The sequence below is a fragment of the Ursus americanus genome, chromosome 7 (assembly GCF_024610735.1).
Source record: "Ursus americanus isolate L20-20 chromosome 7, mUrsAme1.1.p, whole genome shotgun sequence".
Classification (NCBI taxonomy): Eukaryota; Metazoa; Chordata; class Mammalia; order Carnivora; family Ursidae; genus Ursus; species Ursus americanus.
In genome coordinates this window covers 63568928-63593797 of record NC_142133.1, presented here as the reverse complement: position 1 = coordinate 63593797, position 24870 = coordinate 63568928, and the positions used below count along the sequence as shown (strand labels likewise).

The window sequence follows — 24870 nt, the reverse complement described above, 5'->3', positions numbered from 1 at the left end:
AGGTTGGCCTGGTGGTGCCATCTTTACAGGGAGGGTAGTGCCCTCGTTTTACATCTACTGAATGCCAAAGAGGGGGAAGGCATTGCTTTAGCGTCGTGGTTGTAGTTCATGTTCCTCCCCACCCACCGTGGTATGTAACAGTCTGTTCTTACACTGAGCTTTTCCAGTGTTTTAAAGTTAGAGCTAAAAATAGCTTTGTACTTGAGTCGCTCATTAAAAATTAAATACACCTACTCAGAATACGAAAGGAAAACAGAATCTTAATAGAAGCCTTACTGTTTGTTCTCTATAATTCTCTTTTATTTTAGGGCATCCTGTGGAGGATTACGGGAATGCTGGGTTTTGTTTCGCATGTTCGCACAACATGGGGGACCATCTGCTGCAGTGAACTTAGGAAAGTCAAATTGTATGTTCTTTGGGGACCCATTTACAAAGTCATTAGCTAAAGACAGATTGACAACACACTTCATATGGTTTTATGAGTCTTGTCATGGGGAGTCTGTTATCAAGGGTAGTCTGAATTCACATGCATCTTGTTTTTAGGTCTCCAAAGCTCACGTGAATGTGAATCCTGCTGTTGTTGGAGAACGTCTATTAAACTAGCCTGATCACTTAGAATTTCTTAGTGGAGTAAAGTTCACCTGCAGCTATATAATAACTTAGAGCTAGAGAGTTTGCCGAGTATTATATGAAGATGCCAGAAATTTTTTTTAATTACTCAAGCTGATTAAATACCTTCCTTTCTGTGATGTTTTGTTTTAACATTTAAACAGTTCTAAGTGTGGTGGAGTCTTTACCTTCTTTTGAGCTGAAAAGGACTGGGTGCTAGTAGGGTTCTTGCCCCTGTGACTACACAAGTGACAGATGAAATCAAACATGGCGCCAACGGGAGAACCCAGAGGCCCAGAAGGGGCGGGGGTGCAAGAACCCCCACTGAGCTTTGGTGGTAGAGAGGCAGGGGTGTACAGGCTCATTCTGACTTTTGAAATTCTCCCCCACACCCAGCCCAAATCACTTGGGAATTGAAGAGGTGTAGGAGGGAGTGCTTGTGCTTAGAAATGATTTGGAATCTCCCTGAGGGGCTGTGAGGAAGGGAAGCCATTCTCCTCATTGTACATGGAGACACAGGGACAGCCACCCGGGTCCGATACCCTGAGGAGAGCCAGGACTCACAATCTGGGGAGTTGGGAGAGAATCCGGTCTTTTGACCACTAAGTAGATCATAGTCTTTAAAAAAAATTAATTCCCACCCTTTTGAAATTTGCTATAATTTTGAGGTGCCACAGATTAAACTGGCCATTCCCTTACCAATGGCCAGTTCCCCAGCGGCGCGGTTATGCACTTTTGGTGAGCTGCTTTATAGACATGGAATATACATCATTATTCTAGCTTGTGGTTTAATTAATGTGGCTTCTAGAAACTCTGTGCCTGCTCATGCTCTAGGTAGGCCTCTTCTATCAGAGTCAATAAGAGTATCCCAGCATCTACATGAATTGCCACAGCCATATGGCTACAGCAGTACCCACGGGACGACAGCCCAGGTCAATGTCCTGGTGACACCTAGAACTTACAGCGAATTAAATGAAACGTCTTGAGGTCATATCTCAGTGTGGAGTTGTTTATTCACTTATCCGCGTATACAGGCTTTTAAGACTTGACTATCATTTACATGAAAATTGTTACCAGTGAAGACAATTAGAATCAGCACATCAGACTCGGCGGTAATAAGGCACAACCTGAAAATGTAATGGATTTGTGGTTTTTAAGAAGAGGAAGGGATACAATTTTTTCCCCCATTAATGACAATAAAGACTTGGCTATTTAACGGTGTAGCATGCTCCCTGTTTAACTGGTTACTGGTGTTACAGATAGGAAATGAAGTCGTTCTTCTCTGTTCTTGTCAGCTCCTCTGTCATTATCCTGTAGGAGAGTGTTTCTCAACGTATCATTCCTGGGCCCCGCTAGTGGTTTATGAATTAATGTTTATCTCATTAGACTATTTCCTTTTGTGCCCGGCATGAGCCAAAACGTTACTGATACAGTCATTTAGAGATGACTTCGTTGATGTTTTCAGCAGCATCTGTGGTCTGGTGACAATATTTCTGCAGGTTAGGATAAAGGAAAAGTGTCCAGGGTATGAGTGCTTCTACAGATGTGCAGGACCCCTGAGCGGGGCGAGGCAGCTGCCTCAGAAAGAATGGACCCTTGTCTAGTATTGGGCTGGAACGGAATGGCTTTCCCACATCCACAGCGATACTTGTGACCTAGGGCAGTGTGCGGAGGTGGGGGAAAAGGTGGGTATATATACAGTCCTTTCTCTTGAGAATGCTTAGAGCCAGCAAGTCATGGAAAATGCTCTCCTCCCAAAGCCATGTTTCAGCACAGCCACCACCAGGAAAGACGCTGAGCAAAGGAATGGAGGAGAAGCAGAAAGAAAGACTGAAATGCAAGGTCACTGATAAAGCATTATTGCGTAAGTACATGTGTGTAAAACTTAACCCATTCCCAGTTCGTTTTCCTGGAAATCAGTGTCATCTGTGAAAACCCAAGTTCGGAGCCCCCACTCTCATGTGCCAATGTCAAGCTCCGCACTCCAGTGCCCCGCTGTTCCTTTGCCACCCAGAGGGAGAGTCCTGTTTCCATCTGCATTTGGTAGCTATACCAAGGCCGTTGTGTCTGTGTGAGCAAATCAGTGTTCCCACATACGCTGGGATCACATGTTGCAGGAGGACGAAGGTAGGTGGACACTGGAAAGGCAGACACTGCGCCTCTCAGGACCACTGAGGGCCTGGGCGTCCAATGACCCGCCTGCCACTGCAGGCAGAAACGTCCCTGTGCTTAACCTTCATGGTGGAAACTGTTGGAAGGTTTTGGCCTGGGATGTATCGACACTTAGGCCCATGAAGGGACATGTGTCTATGCTTCGATGTACCACACTGCTGCTTACACTTTTTGCTTTTAAATGATCAGAGTTGATTTTAATTAGTGGGAAGTTTTAAATTAAGAATTCAAATCTTGAGTTTTCAACCCAGTAGGAAGCCTCGCGCTCAGTCCTCCTTTAGTAGGAGGGTTTTCTTAAGGCATGAGGTATATTGACAGGCTGTTTGACTCTGGATCTGGACAGACTGGGTCTTTATCATACTCAAAGCACGCTGAATATCTGCTTTCCATTCAGATGAGCACATGCGCATTTTCTCTATTGTACCAGAACTGTTCCTCCCGTGTTTACCATCATCAGCCTATCGGCACAATCGGAGGCAGCCAGACATCACCTAAAGGGACAGCGCAGCTCGTCTGTGGTTTTTCCTTTCCCAGGAAAGGGCGTCTTTCCCCAGCCAGCTCGCCACAAGTAACTCCTTTATCTCCTTCCCTCCCCCCTTCAAGGGGTCCGGGTCCACACCCGCGAGCTCAGGAAACCCCTATGACTCCAGCTCGGAGACACGCGAGCAGCTGGGGCTTAACCCCGGGGAGCAGAGCCCACGCGCCGGGAGAGAAGCAGGAGGGCGTGGACGCCAGCCACGCACAAAACCCGCAACCGCGTCGGGGCCTTGCGGTTATCACTTGTCTCTACGAGGTCTTCTCCGTTTGAAAGAGTAAGAGGAACCCATGCGCAAGACCTCCTTCGAAAGCGTTGCGAACACAGGGCTGTTTATGGGGCGCTCAAAACAAGTCGGCACACAATGGAAAGTGACGTTCGGTGTCTGGTTGCGGAGGAGCCGCGGCCTGTCCCTCCGTGGGCTCCGGCTTCCCCGGCAAGAGCAGTGGGCCCGGGGCTCAGGGCGCGGGCCGGCTCTTCAGCAGGCTGTCCCCGTAGCGCCCGGCCCCGGCGGCGGCCTCCAGCGGCAGGCCCTGCTGCTGGTAGCCGTAGTTGACGGTGCCGCACGGGAAGTGGCGCAGCCGGAACAGGGGCACCTCCTTCACGCTGGCCGTCAGCGAGGACGGCTCCAGCAGCACAGACGCTCCCGGCAGCCGGCCGCCCGCCGCGGGAGGGGCGACAGCACAGCTCCCCTCCCGCCCCGGGGTGCCCCTCTCGTGGCGCTCCTTCTTGGCTGGAGGATTGGTCTTTCTGGCGGGTTTCTCCGTAAACCACGAGCCGTACGTGGGGTTCCACAGGCTGGTCGGCTTGTTCCTGGATCCCTGGACCTTGTGCAGCTCTGAAGGCGGGTTGGACTGGGAGAACGCCATGTTCACGTGTCCTCCTTCCACGGCCGGCGCCCGCGCGCCTCGAACAGACGGCTCGGCCGCCGCGGGCTTCTTCACGGCTCTGCCGGAGGACGCGGAAGGCAGGGGCGGCGGGGCAGCCGGCTCGCGCCCCTCCTCGCGTTTAGCCTGGGGGTGAGAGACGAGGAGCGGCGGGATCCCCTCCGGGTCTTGGGGCCTCACGGGCACCTTCTCCTCCTCCTCCACCAGCGGGCCGTACTCTACGGGCAGAGCCGTGTGGATCACATCCGGGTCCTACGGGCGGGAGAAGCGAACTGATTAAGGGGTCGAATCCCAGACCCAAATTGTTGGGTCTGGAAGGTACCTTAGCGCTGGGCTCATCCAGACGTATTTTCCAGATGAGGAGCCCATTCAGTGCTTACTGGGAATATATTAATTCATAGGCACCGGGGAATAGGAGATGCGTGGGAGGTCATCCTCACCCTCGAAGAGCTTGGAGGGTCAGCACTAGTCTAGAGGGGCCTGGCGCAGGGGAGTGGCTTTCCAGAGACCACCTTTGGGCATATCTTAGAGATTCATGGATTTAGAAAAACTATAAATCAGTTACAAAATTATTCCAGTCTATTCCCAATAAAATTCCTTCTGCTGAAAAGAAAAGTCTGTGACTCCAAGTGCGTGTGTGTGCACACGTGGGACAGGGGAGGGGAGGAGAGACACACTGCGTTGGCTCACAAGGTTTGCCTCCTCTCTTCCTAGCCCCCTTCCACTTTCACCATAGGTGGGTGGGCTGCATTGGCGATCACGTTTCCTGTAACGTCATCGTGTCATTCTGTGTGCAGACAGCACAACGCTTCCGTATCTGGTCTGCATCGGACCAGACCCTTTGTGAAGCCCAGAGAGGACGGCAGTGCTGTGAGGAACACCACTTACAAAGCCAGCTCTGTGCTAGATCATTTTTACAGCAATGGACGGTAATACAGAAAAGCAGAAGCAGTTGCCAGAGATTGGAAGAAAATCTGTGGAAAGAAACTTGGGGGAATTTAATTCTTAAATATTTAATGCAAATTGGGAAACCCATTGCTTCCGTGTAGCAGAAGAGCATGCTGGTCCAGTATTCATCAGTAAAAAGAGTATAAGAATAAAAACAACTACCTTCTGATTCTCTTATTCTTTTGTTCCTTCCCCATTAATCATTCTCTATGGGGAGTCATTCAAAATATGCTTGTACAGAATTACCTGCTTATTTTAAGAGGGATAGTCTATGCTTGGGAGAAGAATCACTCCAAAGTACATATAGTTAAGTGGGTATATTCCATTAGTATTACAACATAAGAACCTACAATGCCGTTCATTGGACAGAAAGTTCTCTGAAAGAGCCCCACAGAACTTGACAAATGAAGTCCATCTAGATAGAGGCCAGTCCCCTCCCTTCTGAGCTGAAGGAGCTGGAAGGGTGGGACGGTGGTGCTAGGAACGAATGAGGTGGCTTGAAAAAATATATATATATATGGTTTCTGTCACAATCAAGATGAGGAGATTTAGGGAGGTAGTGGTTCATTGTCCAACTTCTGAGATACTCTCCAGAGTTACATATCCTGGCAGAATGAGAGCTGAGAGAGGGAAGGAAGCCGATGTGTGGAGAGGAGATACTGCCAGAGGGAGGGAGTGTCCCTGAGGGGCAGCTGGGGGTGCAGGCTGAGGGGCTCCTCTGGGGTGCGGGGAGAGCGGGTGTCCATGCACAGACCTGGGTGGGGGGAGAATGAATTCCAGCCTCTTCTCTCGAGGTAGAGGCAGGAAATGGGAGAAGGATCCGCACGGGGACCAGTGGTACTGCCAGGAAAGCATGTGGCTTGGAAAACCTCTGCAAGCCTCAACTCATCTGGAAAATGGGGATATTTTATGTACCTCACGGAGGATAAAATGAAATACAGCACACGTGATTTGTGTGTTACAGACGCGGTACTCATGCCATTGGTGGTGTTCAGATTTCTCCAGCCTACCTCGTTCCTGCCTTGAGTCCTTCTAATATTTACCATTGGGCATCCAGTTTAACAATTATATACTGTTCATTCTTTCACAAAATTATTTCTCTAGCCACACTATAAACCATTTGAGAGTCCGTGTTTCCCATACTTCTCTGAAGCTCCAGTTTTGTCTAAAAATCCCTTAGTTACCCAGTAGGGATTTAGTTCATACTTGTGAGTTGAAGCGATTCCCTAACAGGACTGGGTGTCTGCAGCTGGGACATGTGTTGGCAAAGGAAGAGGCAGAAACTGGTGTTTACTTACAAAATGGGCCAAACTGAGGTACCAGTCATCTTACTTCATGCATCAACAATCACTCTCGTGATCGTTAATATTTTCTGGCTGGCTTCACTTTCATTTCACAGTTTGGTATTTGCCATCTTTTCCATATAAATGCTGGTTGGTCAAGGGGGAAAATGTTTATACCTGGGTGCAGTATTCGATCCTCTCCAAAATTATGGCAAAGTTGGGCCTGTCTTCAGGCTGATGTTGCCAGCACTGGGTCATTATCCGGTATCTAAGAGAAGAGTAAACACGCTAATTAAAACCAGGAGAAAGAGGGATGAATACATTCTCCCCAGCACTTTTCTAAGGGGGACCACAGGTGGCACTTAGAGACAACGCATCTGGGTCCCATGTGGTTGGCATCTGCTGCCCTCTGCTGACGGGCCAAGGAATCGTGCCCAGGTGTGAAGGTATTAGAACACCAAAGCTCATTAACAGACATCCTGGTGTTTACATGAAATATGGCTCCTCTCATTCCATTTCTGAATTAAAGTCACCTCTGGGGAAGAATATTCTAATTATATTTCCCATCTGCCTCGCTTATGGGAAGGAGGTGAGGGATGCCAGACAGGACGGCAGAAAACGCAGGGAATGGAAAGAGTCAAAAGAGACTTAAGACAGATGGTGCAGGGCTGCACGGGGGGAGTCCGGGACACAGATTCCTAGGAGGTGTTGAGGAGTGTGAGCCTGGTGAGTCCCCAGTCCCCAGCCAGACAGAGGATAACCTTTCAGGCATGACATTACTGCTTTCGAGGGGCCGGAAGACTAACCCACCTCACTGAAGTCACAGACACACTCCTATCCTGGGGCTTGTTAAAGGAGGTCAGTCATCTGTCCTTTTATCTTAAAACCAAAAAAAACCTATGTGTGGCTGCATTTTTAGAAAAGAGAAAGTATCCTTAGCAACTCATAGAAATGTTCCTAAAAGAGTCATACACGGGCCCAGGGCAGTTCTTAGGTGGGTCCATCCGTCCTCCGCTGGTGACGAACTCCAGAACTTCTTGGTTGCTTTTGCTGGGGTATGGCATGTATCCAAGAGAAAATATTTCCCACAGCAGCACGCCGAAAGACCTGCGCACGGGACAGAAGAGATCATACGGGTCCACATATACACACGAACACACACACACACAGATATATACACATACAGGGACACACATACACAGATGTAAAATTTAAATTTTTTTATTACACATTTTTCCACAATTGAGAATTCTTAATATGGAGAACAAAAATAAAGAAGATGAGAACGTAGCCACAGGTGATGCTCCATGAAAAAGATAACCATGGTTAGCTGGTTATTTTTTCGTTCCTGTCAAGTTTCTGTACTTAGATTTCTTTTACATAATTGCCATTATATTTCAAATGCAATTTTGAACCTTGACTGTTTTCGCAATTTCCATTATAGCATAAACACTTTCTGTGCTCGTAGAAACATCTGAAACGGCCATAAAACATTCCATTGAGTAGTTGTGCCACAATTTACCTTATCATTTCCATATTGTCTTCAATTCTTAAAATATTTAAAAGACTCTGATGCACATCTTTTAAATCCAGGATGCATTTTTTAAAAGGCCAACGTCCTTAGGGCAAATTCCTCAAATTTAGGATTAGGGTAATCTAGTAAAATCTAGGATAGTTCTAATCGAATTGCTAGGTCAAAAGAACACGAACACCAAAAAGTTCTTGGCACCTGCTGTCCACTTGCACACTTCCGGACGTGTCACTCCAGTCATCAAGGAGCCGGCATTGTGCAAGAATGCATCAGACACCCTCGCCAACATTGAGTATGATAAAAAATGAGAACTTCCACTGATTTTAAGGTAAAACATGGTAGAATCTTTTAAATTATATTTACCGACCTGATAATTAACACAGTGGAGTGTTTTCTCAAGTATTTATTAATTCATTTCCTTTTTTCCTCTCTGAATTGTGTGTGTCTTTTGCCCATTTGCATCTACATATTGTTTTGATATTTATCAAGTTTTTTTGATTTGTAGACATACTTTATCAAAGATGTTAACCTTTATTCAAAATCGAAATACTTCTATCAATTGCTTTCTAATTCTACCAAAGATTTTATTTTTAGGTAGTCAAATCTATTTTTTAAAAATTTTGTGATTTCCTCCATCTGTTTTATAGATTATGCAATCCTCCCTTCCCTAAAGATTAGATGAGTATTTGTTGTTTTCTTCTATGTTGTATTTGTTCTTCCTCTCCAGCCAGATCTGAAAACTTAGTTTGGTTCATGGTGTGAGGTAAGGGTTCTAAATTGAATTGTTTTGCAAACACTCTTCTAACACTATTCATAGAGTATTTTCCCCCTTACTATTGACTTGTGAGTAAAAACAGGTTTCTGGGTTCTCAATTCACTTCATCTCTGTGTCTGATTCTTGTACTGATATCATTCTATGTTAACTTTTTGTGTATTTATATCTTAATATACGGTAGGCACTTTCTTGGTTATTTATCTTTTTAAAGAAATAGGGTTGAATTCTCATTTGTTATTTGTTTTAAATGAACTTTAAAATAAGGCTATCATGTTTCAGAATCATCTTCTTTCATATTTTTACTAAAATTTTTATTTTAAACCTTTAATTTCATTATTAGTTTTTTGGCAAAAAAAAAAAAAAAAGCATGCCTGTCTTTGTTTTTGTATCTGGTGTAGTTTTTGAATGTTAATAAATATTCTATCAAAAGTTGTAGAGAACTACAGCTCCTCCATCTCTGAAGGAACAGAACGTACATCAGCTCAACGAAATTTCAAAGACTCTTGTGAGGAGCACTGGGCAAAGATATTTTCCATATTTTTAAGGTGAGAAGGCCGAAGCAGAGGTTATTATGCAATTACTCTGAGACAGACTAGAATACGTTATTAGATCTCTTGACTCTGGTACCTACAAATTGCCTGGTACATATATTATTTTTCTCTGTTTGGTGGTTTGTCTTCCTCTAAGGCGAAACAAAATAAGCAAAATCATGCAAAAGCCTGGCGGCAAGGCCGCAAGCATTCCAGATATCTGCTTTCTGCCGTCTAGATAGCCAGAGAATTAGACTGTAGTATCCTTTGAGAGACCAGCATATAGATTGCAAATAGATGTTTATTTCCTTGGTTTGGGGTTCAAAGGAGCAAGAAGTAGTGTTGGTCATAGAACTTTGATAATTTCGGGGAAGGATTGTCAGATTTAGCAATTAACCATACAGGACATCCAGTTAAATTTGTTTGAGACAAATAAGAAATGCTTTTAGAATATAAATATATATTGCATGGGATGTACTTATACTAAAAAATTATGCATTGTTGATCTGAAATTCAATCTTAACTGATCATCTTTTGTCTAGCAACCCTACCGATCAAGTAAATCTATATTTTGCAGGCCAGATGGCTCTTTCATCACTTATGAGTCTGTCCTAAGTAGGAGCAATAGGGCCCACAGCTTGGCACCAAAGCATTCAGTCAAATAAAAACAAGTTTTTTTTTTTTTTTTTAAATCCCACTCTCCTTCTCTTGGTATTAAACTTGCTCTGCCTGAAATTATAGAAACAGGTTAAGTGATTGCTGATTAAGTGACTTTAAAAATTTGAATCAATGAAGATAATCTGATGAAAAGGTTTTAAAATCATGAGTTGTGCTGTGCTTATTGGTCTTTTAAAGTTACGTTTTATTTTCCCTTATTCATACCCGGAAGACTGTCTTGAGGTGTGGTAGAGGGTGGAGCACAGTTTTTGGGAAACTGGGCACCAAAAGTGTATTGGGTTTCCAGTCACGGAATGAGTAGGTCTTGGGGATGAAAGGGGAATATAGTCAATGGTATTGTAATCGCGCTCTACGGCGACAGATGGTAGCCATGCTTGTGGCGAGCACAGAGCAATGCGTAGACTTGTCCAATTGCTCTGTTGTACCTTATGAGTCCGCTATACTTAAAGAAAAAGAGGTTACTGTGTTGGATTTAAATATGCAGCCAGCTGATCCCACTGTCTCTTGAAGTTCTCCTCAAGCTTCAGATTCACAGATCAGAAGCCCACTCAGCGTCTCCACTGGCCTGTCTTACAGGCATCTCACACTGGACTTGTGCAAAAGCTCTTTCCGCACCCAACCCATCTCCTCCGTTCTCTCCATTGACGGCCCACCTAGGAGTTGTCCTTGATCTCACTCTTTCCACACCTCCCACTCCACAGCCCACGTTCATTAGTCCCGTCAGCCATCCTCAAGACAGAGCTTGTATCCCACCACCGCTAATGGCTTCCCCCGCCATCACTAAGCCTAGCCCCTCTGTTCTCTTATCTAGAAGTGGGTAGGATTTCTCCATCTTCCCCTGTCCCACTCCAGTCTCTTTTCATTGGCAGCCAGAGTGATATCTATCTATCTATCATCTATCTATCTATCTATCTATCTATCTATCATCTATCTATCATCTATCTATTTAAAGATCCTGTCAAACTCTCGCTTCCAACCTTTCAGGGGCATCCCATTGTGTGCTAAATAAAACCCACACCCCCTAACCCCTGGTTCCTGGGGGGGCCCTCCATGTCTGGCCCTTGCCTGCCCGTCTAACTCAACTACCACTGCCCCCCCCAGCCCGCTCACTAGCTCCAGCCATGAAGACCTGTTTTCTTTCCTCAAACTCATCTTGCTCCTGCCGCTGGCCTTTTATACTTGACGTCCTCCTCAGCCTGCAGAGTCTTTCAGATCTTTCCATCTTTCTGCCATTCAGGCATAGGACCCCCCCATCACCTCCTCCACGGCGCCTTCCCTACCATCTGTACTAAACAGCTTCCCTCCTGGGGCCCCACCACCCCTCCGCCCCTCCACTCTTGATCGTCTGCTTTTTTGTCTCCCTGGCACTCATCAGTATCTGAGGTTATGCAAATTATCTGTGTCTTTAAGGGTTTTAATTAGGAAATAATCTAAACTTGAAGAAGGAAATGTAATTGTATAGATGTTTAGGTACGAGATGTTACACTTTTGTCTTATTTGTGCCCCGTCTCCTTTTCTTTTGGAAGAAATAAAATAGATACAGTTAAGTTCCACCCTCCTTCCTTTCTCCCTTCCTCCTCCCTTCCCCCACTGAAGTTAGAATCTAGCCTTCCCATCTGTGTTTTCACAGTTTTTACAACGTGTGAAAGCATAAACAGTAAAGAATCTGTATTATAGACTTGGTTTTTGTATTGTAAGATTATACATAATGATATTCCGCCCCTTTCTGGAACTTGTCTTTCTTTCACTCCATAGAGATTTATCCATGTTGATACATGTAAGTTTGGGGTGTTCTTTTATATTGCTGAAGAGTTTTCCGTGGTATCAGTAAACCACAGTTTATTTTCCATCCCCCATTTGAGGGATACTTAGGTTCCTTTGTGCTTTTTCTCTCTTATAAACAATGTTGCAAAGAATGTCTTTGCCCAAGTCCCTTTTTGTCAACCTCTGTCTTATGTAGACACTTGGAAATAGGGTTGCTGGGTCATAGGAGAGACATGTGTTCAGAACAATTACCTAATCACCTGCTTACTCTCTGCATCTGGATAGGGTAGCTGGTGGTGCTCTAACTTCGGTGCACCTGGAATCACCTGGAGGGCCCCTAAAAACACAGATGGCCGGGCCCCACCCCTAGACTTCCTATTCCATTAGGCCTGAGGTGGGGGCTAAGAACCTACATTTCTAACACTTCCTGGGTGCTGCTGGTGCCGCCGACCTGAGGACCACACTGAGAGCCACTGGGTTTGGGTGAGTCAGATCTCAGCGACTTAAAACAACACAGCTTTGGCTCACATCGTCAAACGTGGGTCAGAGAGGGCGTTCCGATCATTGTGGCCCCTCCTCTCATGATGTTATTTCACAACTTGGAGGACTTCTGTCCGTTGTCTCCTTGGTTTCCTGTGCTGCTGTTGAGAAATTCAATGCCATTTGGATTCTCTGACCAGTTTTACTCTGACCATGTTTTACTGCGATTATTTTATTTTTCTCCCTAGAAGCTTACAGAATCTTGACCACCAGAGGTCTGAAATTTCATGATGACATGCTTTTGTGTGGCTCCTTTGAGCCACTGCGCCTGGCACTTGGGGCTTGCTTTCACTCTGGACATGCATGCCTTTCTGTTCTGGAAAATCTTCTTGAATTATTTCTTTGATATTTTTATTTCCTTCGTTTCTTCTGTACACTCTTTGGGACTCCTGTTTGTCAGCTAATTGGACCTAAGGGTCTAATCCTCTTACTTTTCTTTTCCTTTCTTTCCTATATCCCATCTGCTTATAGTTGTTTTCTTCTTTTTTAAAAGATTTTATTTATTTATTTGACAGAGAGCACAAGCAGGGGGAGCAGCAGGCAGAGGGAGAGGGAGAAGCAAGCTCTCTGCTGAGCAGGGAGCCTGACATGGGGCTTGGTCCCAAGACCCCGGCATCATGACCTGAGCCAAAGTCAGACACTTAACCAACTGAGACATCCAAGTGCCCCTAGTTGTTTTATTTTCTAGAAGATTTATTCAACTCCATCTTCCAAACTTCCTGCTACTTTTACATATCCATCATCATATTAAAAAAATAAATTTCTTGAGAACAGTTTTAGATTGTAAATAAATGATGCAGATAATACATAGAGTTCCCACATACTCCACATTCAGTTTCCCCTATTTTTAGCATCTTATATTCATATGGCACATTTGTTAGAATTAATGAGCCAATATTAAGGCATAATTATGAACTAAAACCTATAGCTTATCCAGATTTCCTTAGCTTTTGCCGAATTTACTTTTTCTGTTCCAGGACCCTGTTAGAATATCACATTATATGTAATTGTCATGTTTCCCTGAGCTACTCTTGACTGTGACAACGTCTCAGGCTTTCCTTGTTTATGATGACCTTGACAGTTTTGAGGAATATTGGTCAGGGCTTTAGTAGAACGACCATTTGGGATTTGTCTGCTTTGCTTATGATTAGACCGGAGTTGTTGGGTGTGGGGAGAAAGACCACAGAGGTTACATGTCATTTTCACCACATCGTATCAAGGGCACATGCTATCAACATGATCTATCACTGTTGATATTGACCTTGAACACCTGACCTGACGTTGCTGCGTGCAGCTCCGGGGACTAATGCGCCATCTCCTTGAGGGCTCTCTCCTATTTTTATTTCTAAGAACTTTTTTTTCTCTAAAAACCTTATTTAAAAAAATCTTTCGTCCTTAGATTATGGTTGCAATAATTTATCTTTCTGAGGATAGTATGGTTTTTACAAGTTTTCCTAAGCTTTCTGTATTTTTCTTTCTCCAAGTTCCTCTTTCTGTGTTTGTTTCCTTCAGATTAGAATGTTTTCTCAAGCCTTTGTTGGTTCTTGGCTGGCTGTTCGTATTTTATGACTGGGCCATTACAAAGCCAACGGGAAGCCCTTGTCGATCTTGTCCAGTGGGGGCAGCTGGCTTGCTTGTTTCCCTGGGTGCATCAGGCCCCCCGGGGCTGCTGTGACAAAGTGCCACAGACTCGGTGCCTTGAAAGAACAGACGTTCATTTTCTCACGGCTGTGAAGGCCAGATGTCTGAAATCAGGGCAGTATCCTGGGATGGAATCAAGGTGGATAAAGTCAAGGCGTTTGCAGAACCACACTCACTCCAGAAGCTCCAGGGGAAAATCTATTCCTTGCCTTTTTCTAGCTTCTGGAGGCTTCCAGAATTCCTTGACCTGGCATGCCTTCAGCCTCTATCTCTGTTCACATTGCCTCCTCCTCTCTGCATGTGGAATCTCCCTCTGCCTGCCTCTTACGAGGACCCTCGTGATGGCTTAGGGCCCACCCAGATAATTCAGGATGACCGTCCCACCTCAAGATCTTCAACTTAACCACATGCGCAAAGACTCTTTTTTCCTTATAAGGTAACAATGATAGGCTCCCGGGATTAGAGCCTGGTACTCTGGATGGCCATTACTTAGCCTACTACCACTTCTAGTATCTGGAGTTTTTCTCTTCATGGGTCAGTTCCTCCAGTGAGGGGTTCTCTGATCGACTCCTACCTGTGGCCGCGTTCTTGGCACTGAGGGGAAGAAGGGGGCACACATTTTGAAGTAGGTAGATTTAAAAAATATTTATCTTTGTTTATAGTACAGAATTCATCCTCAGTGACGTCTAATGTGCCCAAGACGAGAAAGGCTCTTCACAGAGGGAACCCCTGGTTTTGCGTGGGGGTGAGGGACTGGGCCAAGGATCTGGTTACTTTTTAAACATACCTGTAACTGATATTCCTGTCTGCTGCCCTCTATTGCCAGGGGTGCCTGGCACCTTCAATTTCTGGGCCTTTCTGGGGCTTTTGCATTAAGTAAGGTACCACTTGTCCATAAACGTTCCAGTTTCCACAATTTTGTCATTGTCACCTTTGTCCTTGTGGATTTTTATACAACTAAAAAGACTCCCTTTGGTATTGTGCGTGTGTGTGCATGTGCATGTGCGTGCATGCATGCGTGTGCATGTGGGTGAGTGTGCGTGTGTGCATGTGGGTGTGTGCATGTGTGCGTGTGCATGTGGGTGAGTGTGCGTGTGTGCATGTGGGTGTGTGCATGTATGCGTGTGCGTGTGGGTGAGTGTGCGTGCATGTGTGCGCATGTGGGTGTGTGCATGTGTGCGTGTGCATGTGGGTGAGTGTGCGTGCATGTGTGTGTGTGCATGTGGGTGAGTGCGTGCATGTGTGCGCATGTGGGTGTGTGCATGTGTGCGTGTGCACGTGGGTGAGTGTGCGTGCATGTGTGCGTGTGCATGTGGGTGAGTGTGCGTGTGTGCATGTGGGTGTGTGCATGTGTGCGTGTGCATGTGGGTGAGTGTGCGTGCATGTGTGCGTGTGCATGTGGGTGAGTGTGCGTGCATGTGTGTGTGTGCATGTGGGTGAGTGCGTGCATGTGTGCGCATGTGGGTGTGTGCATGTGTGCATGTGCACGTGGGTGATTGTGCGTGCATGTGTGCGTGTGCACGTGGATGAGTGCGTGTGTGCATGTGGGTGTGTGCATGTGTGCGTGTGCATGTGGGTGAGTGCATGCATGTGTGCGTGTGCATGTGGGTGAGTGTGCGTGTGTGCATGTGGGTGTGTGCATGTGTGCGTGTGCATGTGGGTGAGTGTGCGTGCATGTGTGCGTGTGCACGTGGGTGACTGCGTGTGTGCATGTGGGTGTGTGCATGTGTGCATGTGCATGTGGGTGAGTGTGCGTGCATGTGTGCATGTGCACGTGGGTGAGTGCGTGTGTGCATGTGGGTGAGTGTGTGCATGTGTGCGTATGCATGTGGGTGAGTGTGCGTGCATGTGTGTGTGTGCACGTGGGTGAGTGTGCGTGCATGCGTGTGCACAGGTATGTGTGTATTTCGGCAGATAGCACAGGTTTGATCTGCCATTTAAAATTCTATGTTGCTCTTACAGAGTGTAAAATGTAAAAAAGTATGGAGATTCCCTCAAAATATTAAAAACAGAACTACCTTAAGATCCAGCGACCCCGCTTCCGGGTGTACAGCTGGTGGAAATAAAGTCAGTCTCTTGAAGAGAAATCTGCAGTCCCACGTCCACTGCAGCATCATTCGTAAGAGCCAACACATGGAAGCAGCCTAACTATGCAGCGGCCGGTGAATGGATAAAGAAAACGTGACGTGTACAGATACCACGGAATATTATTCAGCCTTAAAAGAGAAGAAAATCCGGCCATTTGTGATGACACAGATGAACCCGGAGGACCCGACGCTAAGGGAAAGAAGCCAGGCCCAGGAGGACACCTCCCGCACGCTCTCCCTTCGAGGCGGCACCAGAGAAGCAGAGAGTGGAGCCGTGGTTGCAGAGGAGGAGGGGGGAGGCCATGGGGAGATGGGAGCGCAAAGTGTTAGTTATGCAGGAGGAATAATCACATACAGTGTTTTGCACTCTTAAGTTTTAACTGTAGAATGCGTCTCAACACCCCTAAGCCTGCAGCACTTCTGTGCTGATAATTATTTTCTCCTTTCTTCTGTTAACGGAGAGAAAGTCATTGATCAATTTTTCTAATCTTAACTCAGTGTTGCATTCCTGGAATAAACCCAACTTTGCAGTTAGGTTAAAAAAAAAAAAATCACGTGTCTCTCAATGCGTGGTCCCCGGCCGGGGGCATGAGGATCACCTGGAAACTTGGTAGCAACGCAGCTTCTAGCGATGCCTAAGCTCTCAGGGTGCGGGGAGTAATCTGGGCTCTACCAGGCCTTTCTGCCGACTGGGGCCCATGCCAGCATCTGACAGCCCGTTGTAGAGGCGCGCTGACTCGTCTCCTCTTACCCTTCCCGGCGAGAGCGTGCGAGCCCTTGGCTCCGCGCAGGGGGCAGCGGAGACTCACCATGTGTCCGTTTTAGAAGTGAATATCCCTTCCATGAAGGCCTCTGGAGGCATCCATTTGACGGGCAGCATGGCGCAGCCTCCTTTTCGGTAGTAGCTCGCTCTGTGGGGGAGAAGCGGAGACCCACACTTGGTCCCGGGGCGGCTCCGAGTGGGAGCTTGGCCAGGCAACCACAGGCCGCGGCCATTCCAGAACTGAAAGGAACGAGGGGTGCTCGTGGCTCGGGAGGAGAGCAGGGGAACACAGGCCGTTGAAAATGAAGAACTTTATTTTATCCTGAGCTGCATTAATGACGTCACTGGCAAAGACTACTAAATTAGCTCACACCTTCGAAACCAGCTCCACCCCCAGCCCTGTGTTCTCCTGTTGGGGGGTGCTGGGGGGGGAGCCCCCCACCAGCCGCCTAGATTAATGACTTCAATAAACATGGACAGTGGTCCCCCCTCCTCCATGGGGGATATCCTCCCAAGACCCCCAGTGGCTGCCTGAAGCCACAGATAGTCCCAAATCTCACATGTAGTAGGTTTTTTCTTATACATACACACCCACGATAAAGTTTCATTTATAAATTAGGCACAGTGAGAGAGGAACAACAAAAACCACAATGGAACAATTACAACAATGTAGTGTAATAAACGTGAACGTGGCCTCTCTCTCCCTCAAAATGTCCTCCTGTCCTGTACTCGCCCTACTTTGTGTGATGACGTGAGATGATAAATGCCTACGTGCGGAGCTGAAGTGAGCCCAATGACGCAGGCGCTGGGACCTGAGGTCAGGGGACTGGGGACCCTCTGCTGGTGTGTCAGGGGAGCATCTGCCTCCAGACCGCACAGCTGACGTGAACAACTGAAACCGGGGAAGGAGAAGCCGTGGGTAAAGGGGGAGCCCTGGGCCGAGTATTTACTCTGCCAAGTACTGAGGACACGAGTAAGTCATAGTCTCTCTCGCCCCAGCGTACCGTTTAGGGGAAGAAACCGACCCCCAGACGCCTGCAAGTGTAGACGAGCACGTATGGTGATGTAGGGGTGTGTGCAGCTCACTGACACAGAGGCGGGGGTGAGGGCCAGGAAGAGCTTCACAGACGGGGGCCGATGGAGCTGAGTGCTGAGGAGCTCTCGGAAGACCATTCCTGACACACGAGATCGCACGCGTGTGTGGGGACAGTGGGGCCATGGGCCAGCTGGGGGCAAAGCTAGGGCCGCGGAGCTGTCAGGGCTGTGGATGGAGAGGAAGGGCTCGCTCGCTAAGTCAGGCTGCAACATTTGTATCTGGAAGCAAGGGCAATCTGGGTATTCTGAGAAGGGAGGGGAGGGGCGCTGAGACTCGGAGAGGTAAAGAGAAGGGAGAGTGGAGCACCCAGTCCTCCCCGCGCTGCTACCCTGCAGGAACAGGGTGCCGTCAGCATTTCCTCCCCGGTCGATCGCTACCAGTCCTACGGGGGCCTTTGGGGCTCCCCCGTACTCTCCAAAGAGTGAAAGCTCTCCGGGACCGTCTCTCCTCGCTCCACCCCTGGACTGGGTGGGGAGGGCGTAATTAGTGACCATGCAAAGGAGTGACTTGCTCAGCTCACGCAGCAAGTCGTGGTTGTAAATAATCGGCTGAAAATGAAACGAGGGTTTGGGAAGAGAAGAGTGAGATAAAGTACGATGGAAGGTTTTTCTTTTTAATTAGAAAAATTATTTTAGTTTTTAATGTACCCTTAAGACACTGACAGGGATAAAGACATGAAGCCGGCCTATGGGCTCGGAACCCCCTCCTGTGGCTCCTGGTGGTAGACAAGACTGGGGAGCCAGCCCATTATGTTGTCAGCCCTGGGGTGCTCCTGTCTGTGCTGATGGAAGCCAAGTCCGTTTAGAATTCCCAAATATTGAGGAGAGGGGTTAAGCAAAAGTTTACTGAGAATTTTTTCCATATCAAGGATCTGGGTTCCTCTGTGTCTGAGAACATTCTGAGATTGGAGAGGTGGAACCAGACAGACGATCTACTTAAGAACACGGTGTCAGTGACACCGGTCAGTGTGATCCTAGAATTAGACCACCGGGCATGCGCACTAATTAAGGTGTTGTATGTGCTGGAAAGGGACTTAAGGAAATGTTAGGTGGCCAGAGATGACTTAGGGCACAGGCAGCCACGTCCCATTCTGTCCAGGGGATGGGGCTTTGATGGGTGAGGGCCATCTCTGCTCACCTGTAGATGTCCCGGGCCATTCCAAAGTCTCCAATCTTGGCCACTCTGCCAGGGCCCGGACAGGTCAAGAGGCAGTTTCTGGCAGCAATGTCTCTGGGAAGAAAAAAATGAAAGAGAAAAGGCACTTCCTAATTTTATTTCTGGGAAGATAAACAGGTAATATTCATCCCAAGGATTTTCACCTCCAATCTGAAGTTCAAAGAATTCCCTTCTCTGCCCTGTTTCCTTTACTACGTCATACTTCAGTACGAGAGAAATAGCTAGGCCAGTTCTAGCCCTCAGAAATAATAGGCGAGTGGAAACGGATTAGGGGAGATGATTGAAAATGTTTAATGGGATAATAATAATGAAAGTAATGATGATAAGAACTAGAATTTATTGGCCTTTTACTCTGTACTAAGCATTGTTCTAAGTGCTTCATGGGTAATTATCACAACAACCCTAGAAGATACAGGGTGCTATTCTCGTTTTATTAAAAAACTTAAGCTAAAAGAAGATCATATAGGGACATAAGAAATGCCATTTGGCCTAGGTTATTGTTTTGTACAGATTGCTGTTGGTTTCTGCGAGTTGCCTGAGGAATGTTCTGGGAGAGCATGACTTCCATGCTACCAAGTTCAAGCCGGTCAAAGTATTCCCCAATAATCCTAGTTTTCTTTTTAAATAAGCTACTATTATTCTTACACTCATGATTTTCACTAATGCCTTTGCTAAGCTGTATGCATCACAGCTCTGGGGCTGAAGCATCTTTCCTTTCAAGTCTTAAAGTTATCGTGTCTTCTTTGCCGTTGAGCTCCAGAGGGCCTGTTTTCCTGCAGCATGCCCGGAAGGCATGATCAAAGCTCTCCAAGACTTGTCCACTCATCAACTGCTCACCCATTCTTCACATGCATGTGGGAATGAAGGGTGCATCCAGAGAAAGCCTGGCATGGGTCTCTAATAATATGAAAGTCCTGGACAGAAAATAAAGTATTTCTTAGGGAGTACAGGTGGTGTTTTCATATTTTCAACCGGTTTCCCAAAGGTCCTGATCTTTGGTGGACAAATGAGGACGTGGGCAAACTAAGCAGGATCTGGACTGGGGGTCACTAAGACACTTAAGATACCAGAACAGTGGGGCAGAGCGGGAGATGGGTGTTGTTAACGCCGCTGGCCTGATGCAGAGGGTTTCAGTTGAATTTTGAGGAGCAATGGTGCATAAAATGCGCTAATAAAACTATGAAAGCATAACATATATGACATCAAAAGGAAGAAAAATAGTAGGATATATAGCCATTGCTTCTCAAGAGAAATATACTGAAGTAGACCAGAAACAATATTTGTATCTCCAGGAAGGTCTTTACGCTGATGTGCATGAAATGATTGCTTAAAAAAGTGACCCTGAATTTAATGGCAAGAAAGTGATGGGGTATCACAGAGCACACCAAGAACTGGTCGAATGACCCATAATTCTTGACATGGCAATAAACCACGTCCAAAGGAAACAGATCTAACAGGAAATGTGAGCCTGTGAATCTGGGGAAGGAGTTCCCCTCCGAATTCAGGAAGTGGAGGTGTGCACGCCTGGGAGCCGTGAATCTTGAGGCGGCTGAAGGTGGAGGAGAGAGCACTAGAGGTCACACTGCTGTGGGAGTGTGTGTGCCACAGAGCTCGTACGCAGCCAGCGAGGAGGTGTGAAAGATGCCTTCCTAATGCCAGTTACCCCAGAAGAAAAGCTTTGATTGCGATGGACAATTTCTGTTAGATGTTGCCTTTTGCTTATAAAGCAGACCCTCTGATACATTCCTGATTCGATCTTTGACAATTTCATTTCTCAAAAAAGATAAAAGTAGCAACAAACTCTTACTCTGGGATCTAATTCTGACCTTCAGTAACTATTTACAGATGTGGAAGTGATAAGAATCTTGAGAGAATGTGATCCTGTTATCTCATTATAATAACAAAGCACTGTGATATGGTCGAAATGTTTCACGGCTCCGGGAAAGCAGGTTTTCAAACGTCAGAGGAAAGAAGAAGGTGATCCCTCAGTCGGAGAATCTGGACACTTGGTGACGAACATGGGGCAGAGATGAGAAAGCTGAAACGATCTCGGTGAGAAGGGAAGGAAGGTGGCCAGTGTCACCAAGGTGACTGCCCAGCTTGCTCTCCAGGGAGTCCAGACTTAGAGGACACAGACAACAGGTGGAAAGGTGGCTCTAAGCCAAGAATGAATTCCAAGAAGAGCACAACCTTGTCCTGTCTGAGCAGCAGTAAAGCCCAGAGCTGAGATTTATGGAGAGTTCTGGGCACAACAGAAAGGGCAAGAACAATGGCAGGGTTGCCCCATGCTTTGAAGCAAAGCGCGTGGCTTTGGAGGAGAGCATGAAGGATTGGTCCCAGCTCCTTTTTCACTCCTGTTATTTCTATGAAGCACAAGACCTGCACCTGGGACAGAGTTAGAATCAAGAGGAAGATCTGAAGACTAAAGTGATGGAGTGACAGTGAAAGGATAAGCCGGGGTGAATGTTTATCGCCTTGTTTCAGGAATGACGGTAGGAGCCTAGGCGAGTGCATTTCTTGATCTTTAATTTCTCCATTTTTATTAGGGCAGAAAGCATAGCTTGCTATCTGCTTACATGCTTTTCCATTGCTGAACTCACACAGCTTCCCTCATTTCCTGCTTTGTACTTACATGTTCTAATTATTACGAACGTGTCTTATACTCTTTGAAGACATGCGTTAAAAAGTGATTGTTCATTCAGCAGGCTGGTATTTACTAACTGAGAAGCATATCATTAGGAAGAGCTCTGCAAAGAGCCTAACAATCTATTTGACTTTCCAGATTTCAGAATCAAGGTGTCAGCTGAGAAAGTCATCAACATCCACGTGGAAAGAAATACGTATAATCCATCGTGTCTGTAGCATTATGTGTGGATTCGATGCCCCAATCAAACACCATTTAAACATAAGCGTCCTATAGAGTAGAGGAAATGAAGTATGGAAGTAAAGAAAATGATCATTATGTTTCATTTCAGAGTATTTTAGAAAAAAATTAATGTATCCAACAGACATTAATTTTGCCGCATGATATACCAGGGATACGAAGATGAATAAAACAGGGTCCTTGCCTTCGAGTTACCCATAGTCAAATATGTGAAACTATGAACTCCTCTAATTCCCTTAGAGAGCTCGGTTTTCTAGGTGGGAAAAACATTAAAGGGAGAGCGGGCTGCAAGGTACAGGCAGGAGTCCCTGTGGAAGGTCAAGAACAGCTCCCTAGATCTCCGGCCCTGGGATGGATGTTTTATGATACCCATTTTACATATGGGGTAAATGAAGCCCTGACAGAGTAAGTAATTATCTTAAAGACAAGCGAAGCTGAGTCATCCAAACAACTCTGGAGAGAGACCTACCATTCTGCTCTGCAGGGGAGGGGGGTCTGGGCCCTGGAGATGTGTAGGGAAGCATACGGAAGGCAGAGGGTAGAGCAAGGTCGCTTCGACTCACCGGTGGATGAAGTGATTTTCCTCCAAATACTGACAGCCACAGGCGATGTCCCGAGCCACGTGCAGAAGGTCCAGCATGGCCAGGGAGGAGGGCTGGTTCTGTGGGGAGACAGAAGGGCAGCACTGACGCGAAGCTCATGGGCACAAAAGATCTCAAACATGGGCTTTACGAGCCCGCGAGGAGAGAACTCGGACGCGCCGTCCAGCTGGGTCTCAGCCCCGGGCGCACATCAGAAATCACCCGGCAGCTTTCAAAGCACCTGCCCGGCCTCGACCCAGACCAATGAACCCGCCTCTTGGGGGCGGGGGGCGTGGTGTTCTTAGCTTCACAGCCCCCCGGGTCCATGCAACGTGCAGCCAGGGCTGAGAGCAACCCAGGATGGGGCAGGGGTCCCGTCCCCTTCCCGTGTATTCTGCACATTCTTCCACCTCAATCTTCACAAACATTCAAACCTCCCAAACTTATAAACAAACCTGCAAAGAAATCAAGGGAGATAGGTTTTTAAAATGTTCTGTTAAGTGTTTAAAAATATTTAAAGAAATAATCTGCTTCAAGAAGATCTGGACCTAAAGTGGACCGGAAAACAAAAGTGTCCAGGAAATGCCGGGCAGGTGAAGAGCTATCTCAGGCTTTCCTGTGTGAAGTCTCTTGTGCAAGAGGGGATGTCACCCCACCCGCGGGGTACAGCTCATCTCAGCGTTCTCGACAGCCTTGCTGAGCACCTGGCAGTCTTTCCCGAAGGCTGCCTCCCATCCTGGTGTCCCTCTTAATTCCTAAATCCCCGAAGTCTGCGGCAGCCTGTTATCACTCGGTGTCCCATTCACTCTGCTGTTGTGTTTATTTGACCACATCCCCGAGTAAACGGGAAGGTCCCCAAGCAGGGATTTCAGTGTCCACTTGCACAGTACGCGGCATGATGCTTGGCCCACGGCCGCCGTTCAGTGGATGCTGGGGGTGGGCTGGCTGATGGCAGCTGAACTGTGATTTACCCAGATGCCGGCTGGGAGTTTGCTCTGCCCCAGACCAAGGCCTCCACAGGACTCCCTGGAGCAATAGTATGGGTCTACTAGGGGAGGCAGGGCGGGGGCGAACTGCTCTAGGGCATGCTTCCATTCTGGGGGAGACAACCTTCTGCCCATGGAACACCAGGCAGCGCCTTGTATGCAACAGAGCAAGTCCACGCACAGGACCTCCTTTGATGTAACGCCCTGTGCGGTCGTAGGGAAGAGGGGGAGAAGGCTCACATTGAAGAGGAGAAGGCTGAGGGCTCAGAGAGGCTAAGGGACTCACTTCAGGTCACACAGCCACTAGCGGGGAGCCCAAACCGCCCTGAGCTGGGCTTTAAGGATCTGGGTTGGGGGAGGCAGGATTCTAGGAGTTAACACTGGGCTGTTGAGGATCACATGTCCAAGAAGGGATGGAAAATACATGGACACAGTGCTCAGTACCCAACTGAATCAGAATACAGTGCACAAATGGAGGGAGCACCATAGATCAGTGGCCAGTTGAGCTGACCTGGGCTTCATCCCTGCTCGTCCTCTACTCACTGTGTGACCGGGACTAATTACTTTGCCTGTCTCCAAGCCAGTGTCCTTGTCGGGGAAAGAGGCATGGCACTATCACCCTCGTTAGAGTGTTACAAGGACCCACAACAAGAGGCAGAGAGCGGATCCTTCATGAAGGGACCCGCAGTTATGGTGGGGCAGCTGCATGGAGGACTACGGTACTCTCAGGAAATGGTCCCTGGGTTGGGCTTCTCAAGGGTCCTGATGAGGGTCAGAACCCCTGGGCACTGCGAGAGAGACAGTACCCATCTCCTGGGGGGGAAAAGTAATATATTTCCAAGGGAAGTATTAATCCTTTTTGCTATAGTATTAGAAATATCTCTCTCCAGGAAAATGCTCTGTTCCTATAAAAGAGGACCAGTCGTAGCTTCCCCTGAGTCTCTTTGTGTCTTAGCCCCCATCACTCAGGATGCAAGGACCATTGATGTCTTAAATGCCTCGCGTGCTGCAGGGACTAAATCTTCCCAGGCATTAACCCGTGGGCCGGGTTTATCTGAGCTCCCTGTCTTTGGCTACTTAGAGCAAATTAACTGCTCCACTAATCAGTCTGCACAGAAGTGGAGAGTTGGCAACCTGTGTGTGTGTGTGTGTGTGTGTGTGTGTGTGTGTGTGTGTCTGGGGGAGCATTGGGGAAGGTTTAGATGTTGTGTCAAACTGATAATTAAACCAGCAAGGCAGAGGATAGCGAGTGTGTCCAATGACATTTGTATCGATCCTGGGCAAAGAAGGAGTTGGAATCAGGGTCTTTTGTCACTGATTCGCCACTGAGTGTGGCACTTCCTTTGGCCACCATACATTCTTTGGGCAGCATGGTCAGGGACATATCTTGTCCAGCACTTAGAG

The 24870-nt window shown here is 47.1% G+C and overlaps 1 protein-coding gene across 2 annotated transcripts in view; it reads right to left on the bottom strand.

The window, feature by feature from the left end:
* Nucleotides 1–1613: 1613 nt before the first annotated feature.
* ALK (ALK receptor tyrosine kinase) overlaps nt 1614–24870 on the bottom strand; it is a 660105-nt gene continuing 636848 nt past the window's right edge. For both annotated transcript variants that reach the window (XM_087863752.1, XM_045809147.2), the window contains 6 exons: nt 22463–22560; nt 18977–19069; nt 16790–16891; nt 7407–7541; nt 6612–6702; nt 1614–4455 (listed from right to left, as the gene is read on the bottom strand). In XM_087863752.1, coding sequence (XP_087719878.1) covers nt 3775–4455; nt 6612–6702; nt 7407–7541; nt 16790–16891; nt 18977–19069; nt 22463–22560 — 1200 coding nt within the window. In that variant the 3' untranslated portion in view covers nt 1614–3774. The remainder of the gene's footprint in view (nt 4456–6611; nt 6703–7406; nt 7542–16789; nt 16892–18976; nt 19070–22462; nt 22561–24870) is intronic.